A 9,495-nucleotide genomic window follows, 5' to 3' on the forward strand; every position below is an offset into this window, starting at 1 on the left:
ATAATGGATATTAAATAAAGAGGTAAAACAATGAGATGTTAAGATGTAAAACGGCAAAGTTAAACTACTCCATAGCTCACACCCCAAAAACGTATTTAAAATGTGAGATCAGGAAATATTAATATTACAGTCAAATTGCGTGCTACTTAAAATTACATATGCAGAATGTACATTTATTGTTTTGTTTTTGTTTCCTGTAAAAACCTGATTTGTTACCCCCTTATTCTAGTGTGCCGACCCTTAAGTATTGGTAGGTAAATATATTTACATATTAAACATAATAAGAATTGATGTAATTACAGCAGAATTGTGCTCTTAGTCATAGGCTGTATTATAAAATGCTACTATACTGCATACATTTATGTTAAAGTTTTAGTTACTTATTAGTTTGCAGCTTTTAAAATATATATTTTGCCATTGGGGCATATTATTATGGACAAACTACCCCGCCTCGTGACAATATAATGGTGATCTACATATTAATAAATCAGTAATGATGAATGATCTGATTAGAAAATGTATATGATTCTGAAAGGGGGCATTGTGCATGAGTACTTTTAGTCATTGTTTTGTACTATTATGTAAGCAGAATTATTACTTTTAGCCAAGTAAGAGACCTAAATACTTGTTTGATCACTTTGTGATACAGATATTAAATTAAAAAACACATTTTTCAGGCTCTTGTGCAGTGAAACTTTTCCTATAATATCTTCATGAAATATCTTTCCTGTAAGTGTCCAAGCAGTCAAAGGATGTACAGGCACAGGTATAATTTTCAAAATATGTGTTTTAATATACCCCCAAAATACAAAAATAATATCAAAAACACATAATAAAGAAAATAAGTTACTCTGAGAAAGAGGTACATCCATGAAACAGACGTCTACTCAAAGCTACTGCTTAACAACGGAGCGAAAGTTTGTGGTGTCCCCGGGATTCCCATGTGCTTGTTTGCCATTCACCTATAGGGACCATTTTTGATCCAAGGACACCACAAGGGTTACATTCAAAGGCAAACGCCACAATAACTACATTTAATATAACGAAACCATGCGGTCACAACAGGCAGTTCACTCCCTTTGATTAGTCTCTGTATTTAATCCAGCTCCACCCTCAGCCTCCTCTTTTACTCAAACAAAGAAGGATGAAAGCAGCCTGCAGGTAACTCAAAAAATAGAGAAAAATAATACAATTTATTATGTATATAATGGTTACTGGTACAGTATTCAGTGCAATCAGTGTAGTGTCATAATGTGTAATAAGAATAGATTAAGCAAATGAATCGAACTCACTTTTGGTATTACAACTTTAACGACTGCTTAATTAACTTAAATGTTAGAATGTAAGATATAAGGTTTTACACTCCCACCTCAGGAGTATCTCCACATGGAGTCTGAATGAATATTACCACATTTTTTCAAGTGTGTGGTTGTTGGTACGACCATCACACATCTATTTTCTTAATTGCTTGTGCAAGTCAGGGATGCATGGGGCTGTAGAATATCCCAGCTGCAGGGTGAAAGGCAGGATACACCCTACACTGTAAAAACATATATTTTAGCATTTTTACAGATTCATTGCAGGGCTAAGTAACTATTAATCTAAAGTGAAGCTAAATTTGATTGCAGATGCATTCACAGCTAGTAACAATTATGCTTAGTCATTTACCCATATGTGCTGAAAGTGTCCTTTCTGTCTTGAACAAGGAAGAAAATAAAGAATAGAACCAATGCAATGGAGTAAAAATATCAATAAAGTGTGCCATTTTCTAAAGATCTGTCAAGACTATTTCATAGCCTATACACATTATCATTCTTTAGAAACAGTGTTTAGTTTATTTTCTGCGATCCATTGCCAAACATATATAGATTTGCTCCTGTTTTCCTGAGATCATCTGCTGAGAGCTTGGATCAGAGGCCTGGCACACACCCCTCCTACACAATAATTCCTACCCTTGCATTTTCACATTGTCTTGTGGTGGCTAATAAGTACAGCAATACACACATATGTAAACTATATGTAAGGTATTGCAGCTCGTTTGAACATGAAGCTAGAGAAAGGCTTCAACATGCTGTTGTTTCAGCAGCTAGTCCTGATGAACAGGCTGACCCCATCTTGTCCCCACTTCATCTGTTTCCTCTGCAGAAGCAGATACAGTAATGGGTTGTGGTCATCCTCTGGTAGCTAAAACAACTGTAATGTATCTTTCTGGCATTTTTTTCCAGACACCAGCTGGTAACATTCTGGTCAATCCATATATCTAATTTCCACTCCCAGATCTGCAGCTGTGAGGCTCCTCCTCCTCCTCCTCCGTGCTACTCCGCTCAGCCAATCCCCGTCTGCGGCAGCGGTGTCTGGCCACGCCCAACCCTAGCCTAGCTCTGGAAACGCTCCAGCGATATAAATCCATTGTCCGGCACATTCACACCAGTCTGCGGTCGGCTCCTCGTGCTCACTAAACAGCTGCCTTTTTTTGCTACCCATTGTAAAACTTTTGCATCCATAATGAGGGAAATCGTGCACATCCAGGCCGGCCAGTGCGGTAACCAGATTGGTGCCAAGGTAAGAAAATAAAATGCAAAGAATTTATGTTCTTAAAATAAATTCTGTGTTTTTCTTGTCATAATTCACGTTTAATAATCAGGACATAGTTTAATCATTCGGCTTGTCTGGAAAAGAATTCTCAGTGAAGACAAAGGATACCCTTTTCTTTTCATGCACCATATATCTTTTAGCATATAAATATAACTGTAAATGTCAAGTGATCACTTTTGTGTACGTCTATTTTTTTTTTTTACTAAATATTGTGCACTGCGGTAACTGGTGGGTGGGTGTGGAGCAGCAGAGCGCAGCCGCTCGTATTGAAGTAACGGTATAACGGGGGGCTCTTGTGTCTCGACTGGTTTTTGTTCACACAACGCCGGGCGTGTCTGCGTCCCCGGCACTTCAGATTCAGCTGACCTCAAGACACTGTCTCAGGAAAAGAGACAGAAAAGGGGAGAGAGGGAAAAAACCAGTCTATTCTTTACTTGTCAGATCTCCCCGCACTCGGGTTTCTTTGTCTTGCACAGCCAGATATGACTGGTATTCCAGACAATGAGTGGGGAGCTGGGCTTGAGAGGCCTACTTATGCCCCCCGCTAAAGACTGATGGATCAATAGTCCATACTGATTAGATTATTGATTTGGCAAGCTTTAAAGGAAGACTGCAGTTTGGGGTGCTTGGAAAGCAGAAGAGCTGTGGAAGGGTGTGGCATGGATAATTGGTCAAGAAAAAAAATTCTCCCTTTATTTATTTTTTTTAAAAGCTGCATATTAACAAAGACACGATCTAAATACTTATAATCAAGATTCACGTAACTGCTTTTTTAAAAATCAAATTTTATACGTTTTTGCTGCATTTTAATTCTATATTCCAACAAAAAAGGGGGAGGGAGTCAAAGTCTGCATAGGCTCAGTTCATCACCCACCCATTTTTTTTATAGTAACAATTGCAGTCAGCTACAATAGGTTAGATAATGAGTGGCCCATTATTATCCCTGTTTTACTATCTCCTTTTGTTCTACAGCTGATCATTTGCCACAGACAGCATATGTTTAAGTAGAACAGTAATCTCGCCCTGCTATTTAGATGGACTGTAGTTTAAAGACTACACTAACAATGGCCCATATTTTGCAGGATGCATCATTACTGTCATGATGCGCTGCTGACAGATGTTCTGTAAAACAGGGCCTTCTTTGCAATCAATGTCTTTCCTCCCCTAACCAAATTAGGAGAAGGGTGGGGGAGGAATGGAGGAAACAGCTGATGCACAGTGGGTGAAGTCACTGGGTTCTCAATTGACTTAATGTGCAGTTGCTGGCAATGTCTTGGTAGACTAATTTTAGGAAATAAATACAAATTGTGCCCATTATATGTAATTCTATTTAGTATTTATTGCAGTTGCACCAAAATCAGTTGCAGTAAAAAAAAAAAAAAAGAATTAAGTTACTAAATTCAATTTATAAGCACCTCCTTATTTAAGCCCACTGCTCCATTATTTCCTTTGTGTTAATGATATATGATGTAAAGATAGCTGCTTGTAGCCTGGAAGTGAGGATATTCTGGATTCCACCCCCCAAGGACTCATTGACTCAGATGTCCAGTGGGTATGATTGACAGAACTGCTGAAGGGCTACACTGTGGTGAATTAGGTCAGGGTGTGGCATTGCTTTTCTGCTTATTGTCCTCATTCTTTCACTGTGGTTATTTTCAGTCTTTATCTACTCTCCTGTCACTGTAGCTGTCCTAGCATTATTTTTCTTTATTCTTGTTTTTGATTTTGTGTTTCTTTGTTCTGCTGTGTTGATCTTATCTTCCCCATATTAAGGTCACTTAATCATTTTTGCCTTACATGGCCTTATTTAGATGTCATGATACTTGGTCCACAGCTGACTCCCAATCTCTTAAGCAGTGCTCTGCTATACAGCCAGCTTATCCAGATTATTCCAAATCCTCGTATTGCGCTGTTAGCAGGAAATCACCGGCTGTGTTGAAAAGAAATGTCTGAGTTGGACGATATCAGTAAATATGGTAGAGTAGTACACACTGACGAGATTTAATACATAAACACTGTAAAAGATCTGAATGTAGTCTTTAAACAGTGAACAAGACATGAATTCAGATCTGAAGGGAGTCAGTATCTTCAGTGTCGTCTGACTGCTTGCAAATGGATTTTATTTGCAGGTTGGCCCGCAGACGGATCTGTAGCGCCTTTGTTCCTCCCTCCTTTGCATTTTACATATGAAAGAACCGCATTCTGCTAAGTCATCACTCGACACTTACGGAAATCTCAAAAGCAGCGTTGTTGGGAATGGGTTCAGATATGACTCGCTGAAAAATGGAAAAATCCTGTCATTTCCATCAGAAAACAAAAATGCAAACCCACTGCTGTTTTCCTCATTTTCACCCCCACCCCCCGATCCCATGAACCACACATCTAATGGGTAGATGTGTACTTTCGTTGCAAGTAACTGTCATGTGATATCTTCCATTTTGTGTCTGCAGTTCTGGGAAGTGATCAGCGATGAGCATGGCATCGATCCCACGGGAACTTACCATGGAGACAGTGACCTGCAGCTGGACAGGATCAGTGTTTACTATAATGAGGCCACAGGTTAGCTGTCTTCCTAACTCATGTTAATAAGTGAGGGTATATTATATATGGATTCATTTTTAACTTGACAATTTAATTCCAAAGTATGACACTACATCTCTTCTTGCATTCTCATCTCTACTGTACTGTTACTACACCTTTTCACCTATATCCAAAGGTCCTTCCTGTATTATTGAGCTGGTGTTTTTTTGCCCCCTTTTCTTTCTACTTCTCTCTCTGTCTTGCTCTCCTCTTCTTCTCTTTCGTGTGGAGGAGGTAAATACGTGCCTCGGGCCATTCTGGTGGACTTGGAGCCTGGCACCATGGACTCTGTGAGGTCTGGACCCTTTGGTCAGATCTTCAGACCTGACAATTTCGTGTTCGGTGGGTGCCTTAAAGACATATCTCATGCTCCTTTTTGATTTAAGGAAAAATGTTACTCACTTGAATGCCACTCCTTTTCCTTCAGGTCAGAGTGGTGCTGGAAACAACTGGGCCAAGGGTCACTACACAGAGGGAGCTGAGCTGGTGGACTCAGTCCTGGATGTGGTCCGCAAAGAATCAGAGAGCTGTGACTGCCTGCAGGGTTTCCAGCTCACCCACTCACTTGGTGGAGGAACTGGATCTGGTATGGGAACCCTGCTCATCAGCAAGATCCGCGAAGAGTACCCAGACCGTATTATGAACACCTTCAGTGTGGTGCCTTCCCCCAAGGTAACATCTCCTTGTGATAGCACATGATAGATTTTTGGTTTTAATTATAGTTTCTTTGGCCCGAGGTTTCTCCTAAGATCTTGAAACTAAATAGAAGTTCTGTGTTCTCAGGTGTCAGACACTGTGGTCGAGCCTTACAACGCCACCCTGTCGGTCCACCAGCTTGTAGAGAACACAGATGAAACCTACTGCATCGATAACGAGGCTCTGTATGACATTTGCTTCCGCACCCTGAAACTAACCACACCCACCTACGGAGACCTTAACCATCTGGTGTCCGCCACTATGAGCGGGGTCACCACCTGCCTCCGCTTCCCTGGCCAGCTCAATGCAGATCTGCGCAAACTGGCCGTCAACATGGTGCCTTTCCCTCGTTTGCACTTCTTCATGCCTGGCTTCGCTCCTCTGACCAGCAGGGGCAGCCAGCAGTACCGCGCCCTCACAGTTCCCGAGCTCACCCAGCAGGTGTTTGATGCCAAGAATATGATGGCCGCGTGCGACCCACGCCACGGCCGCTACCTGACAGTTGCCGCCGTGTTCCGTGGCCGTATGTCCATGAAGGAGGTCGATGAGCAGATGCTCAATGTGCAGAACAAGAACAGCAGCTACTTCGTTGAATGGATCCCCAACAATGTCAAGACCGCAGTTTGCGATATTCCACCCCGTGGCCTCAAGATGGCCGTCACTTTCATCGGCAACAGCACTGCTATCCAGGAGCTGTTCAAGCGCATCTCCGAGCAGTTCACAGCCATGTTCCGCCGTAAGGCCTTCTTGCACTGGTACACAGGGGAAGGTATGGATGAGATGGAGTTCACTGAAGCGGAGAGCAACATGAATGACCTGGTGTCCGAGTACCAGCAGTACCAGGATGCCACTGCGGAGGAAGAGGGTGAATTTGAGGAGGAAGCTGAAGAGGATGCTTAAAGGTCAAGATGTGAAGGTCAAGAAATCATCGCCAAAACAGAAAATAATCAAAACGGAACAACCACAAGTAACCAAGAAACCAACATAGTGTCAAGATCACTGCTAGAATAAAATTTTAGTGTCTGTTAGTTTTACCTTGTCATTGAGTGCAAATAAAGTTGTCGACTGAGAACTCATTTGCCTCTCATTCCTCTTCGCACATACATGATTCTCATCAGTTTAGCCAGTCAGAAAGTAAGATCCAGCCCCTCTCTGTGCAGTATACAGTAGGCTAGATAGAGCTGCGAGTTACTGGAAAATCTAATGTGATGTAATGAAAGGGTTTATTTCTGCTCCATAAGCATTATGATGGCTAAGGGCCCACATCCATTTGCAACATTCTGCACCAACCCACATTCCCACAACTATCTGGCGTTGAAGAGATTGCACCCCTGGCAGTTTTTAGATGACAATAACATAACACCAGAGAAAGTAGGAGGGCATTTGCTGGTTGAGTAACCTACTAATTATATACATGTGTTATTTGAGATGTTTACATTTTGTAGGGAACTCATAAGAGCTATTTCATTTTGGGGATTTAAGATAAGATAAGACTTTATTGATCCCACAACGGGGAAATTTTTGCGTCACCTCAGCTCAAGTACAGATATATGAAGGAAATACAAAAATACAATTAAGTACAATCAATGAAAAAAAGTAAGATAATACACTATATACAATGGTAGCATACACAGTATGTGATTATGGATATAGTTGGAAATATGGAAGACATAAACTATATAGCTTGGAAGGTCATGGAAGGTCCATTATGCATGAAGTGGTGACCGTGGATGTTCACAGTGTCCAGTGACTTATGACATCGTGATTGAGGAGTTATAGAGTCTAACTGCTGTTGGGATGAATGATCTGCGAAAGCGCTCCTTCCTGCAGCGAGGGTGTTTCAGTCTCTGACTAAAGGAGCTGCTACAGTACAGTAAAGGTTTTGACAAGAGGACTTCTTTTTTCCCTGGAAATACAATTACAATACATCAAGATATTGATGTAACTGAAGGAAAAACATTTAAAACACAGAAAGCAGGAATTACAGATTTCTTCATTGCATTGAGGTGTACAATAATGTGTAAATTTCTTGAGCCACACCCATTTCTTTATATCATGCTAAGGAAATGTGAAATGGGTAGAGTGATTTATTGGAACATGACAACACACAAGGAAATACAGTAATTGTGGAAAAAATGTTTTTACAGTTCTAACCTGAACTGTCTTAGGAAGGCTTTAAAAAATCTTCAGGAATATTTTTCAGGCTTCTCGAAGCACATTCAAAGCTTGCCTTTGGATGTTGGCTACCTTTTATTCTGCTCTCTGTGAAGATGATCCCACACCTACATTGTGTGTTTTTCTATCCAGGTATGTTTTTACTGCATTGGCACCACTGGATAAAATGCAGCCTCAAACCAGGGCAGAGCCTCCAGTGTTTTAAAGATGCCTTTAGACACTCACTGTTGTACCTCTTGACTTCCTTCTTAAAAAAAAATTCAAATTTGGATACACCACTCAGTAAGACTGGTCACTGATTACATCACCTTTTTCTCGCTGTTTCCCTTCCATAAGAATGCCACCAGCCATCCTTCTATTTATAATTTGTTTTTCTATAAGTAATATATAATAAATCTACAACACAGGAAGGAATGCAGTTTATTGCTATCAATATTATACCCCACCCCTACAGTGCACATCATCCAGCTCTGTGACTTAAGGTCACATAAGCACTTTAGTGGATTTTCGTGGCCAAGGCATGCAGCAAGAGTTGGATCCCAAAGCAAAACTGTGCTGCTGGGCCACTAATTCTCCTACTCATGCACCTGGGTTTTGATGTGATAATTTCTCTATGAATATAAAACATAAGCACAAAACTTATATAACTGAATTTAGTTAGACCCTACTTGGGACAAAGCCTCAATAAAGCAGCACCAAATGCTTATTTTAACTCTTGTATCATGCAAATTTTAACTTTTGCAAAACATTCAAAACTAGTGTCATGAAGAGGGAAAGACCTTATATTATTTTTATAAGGATATGTGATTTCTATATCATTATATATCTTATGGAGACAGTTTAGATCAGAGGTGTTAAACTTATTTTAGTAGAATAGAATAGAATTCAACTTTATTGTCACTGCACATGTCACAGGTGCAAGGCAACAAAATGCAGTTTGCATCCATCCAGAAGTGCTTTAGCCATGATATAGATATATTACAAATATATATTAGCAATAATATAGATATGTAAGTATATTACAGAAATTGGTCTATTATGGTATGTTATAATGTACACGGTATGAAGGTATGTTATGATTAAGGTATGTTATGTTAGTACATGGGATACAAGCACTTGACATTTTGACATCTCTCAAAATGTGTATAACTGGTAGAGATGCTGCCTCCATACACGCCCTTAGTTTTTTGCATTCAGTGGATCAGCTGTCATTACATGGACATATTCCAATTCATAAAGGCAGAAAACTTTTACCCGTGGAGTTTTGCTAAATAAACAATATTCATCGCTCAGATTTTTAATGTAAAAACATTTACTTTTGAATAGTAATACTGGCATTGCATCACTAACACGATCCTGATATTATTTTATTATAAACACTGAGTAATTAACGAGTTTACATCATTTTAAATGATATCCAGTAAAGCAAATTGGTCCCTGTGCGGCACC

General features: G+C 40.1%; 1 protein-coding gene across 2 annotated transcripts; it reads left to right on the forward strand.

The window, feature by feature from the left end:
- Positions 1 to 2,402: 2,402 nt before the first annotated feature.
- Positions 2,403 to 6,947, forward strand: tubb5 (tubulin, beta 5). 2 transcript variants are annotated; one of them, XM_040030156.1, is made up of 5 exons: positions 2,403 to 2,562; positions 5,046 to 5,154; positions 5,410 to 5,517; positions 5,603 to 5,847; positions 5,959 to 6,947. In XM_040030156.1, exons 1-5 carry the CDS (start codon positions 2,506 to 2,508, stop codon positions 6,769 to 6,771), a joined length of 1,332 nt encoding a protein of 443 aa, XP_039886090.1. In that variant the 5' UTR covers positions 2,403 to 2,505; the 3' UTR covers positions 6,772 to 6,947. The 2 variants fall into 2 exon arrangements, with proteins under 2 accessions (XP_039886090.1, XP_039886089.1); XM_040030155.1 differs by having other exon boundaries at positions 2,404 to 2,562; positions 5,407 to 5,517.
- Positions 6,948 to 9,495: the final 2,548 nt, after the last annotated feature.

This window comes from Simochromis diagramma, unplaced genomic scaffold (genome assembly GCF_900408965.1).
Source record: "Simochromis diagramma unplaced genomic scaffold, fSimDia1.1 OVJJ01000361.1, whole genome shotgun sequence".
Classification (NCBI taxonomy): domain Eukaryota; kingdom Metazoa; phylum Chordata; class Actinopteri; order Cichliformes; family Cichlidae; genus Simochromis; species Simochromis diagramma.

Coding starts and splice junctions, on each gene's coding strand:
- tubb5 (XM_040030155.1), top strand. CDS start 2,506: ATGAGGGAAATCGTGCACATCCAGGCCGGCCAGTGCGGTAACCAGATT. Junction 5,155..5,406: donor TTACTATAATGAGGCCACAG/GTTAGCTGTCTT, acceptor TTTCGTGTGGAG/GAGGTAAATACGTGCCTCGG. Junction 5,848..5,958: donor GTGTGGTGCCTTCCCCCAAG/GTAACATCTCCT, acceptor CTGTGTTCTCAG/GTGTCAGACACTGTGGTCGA.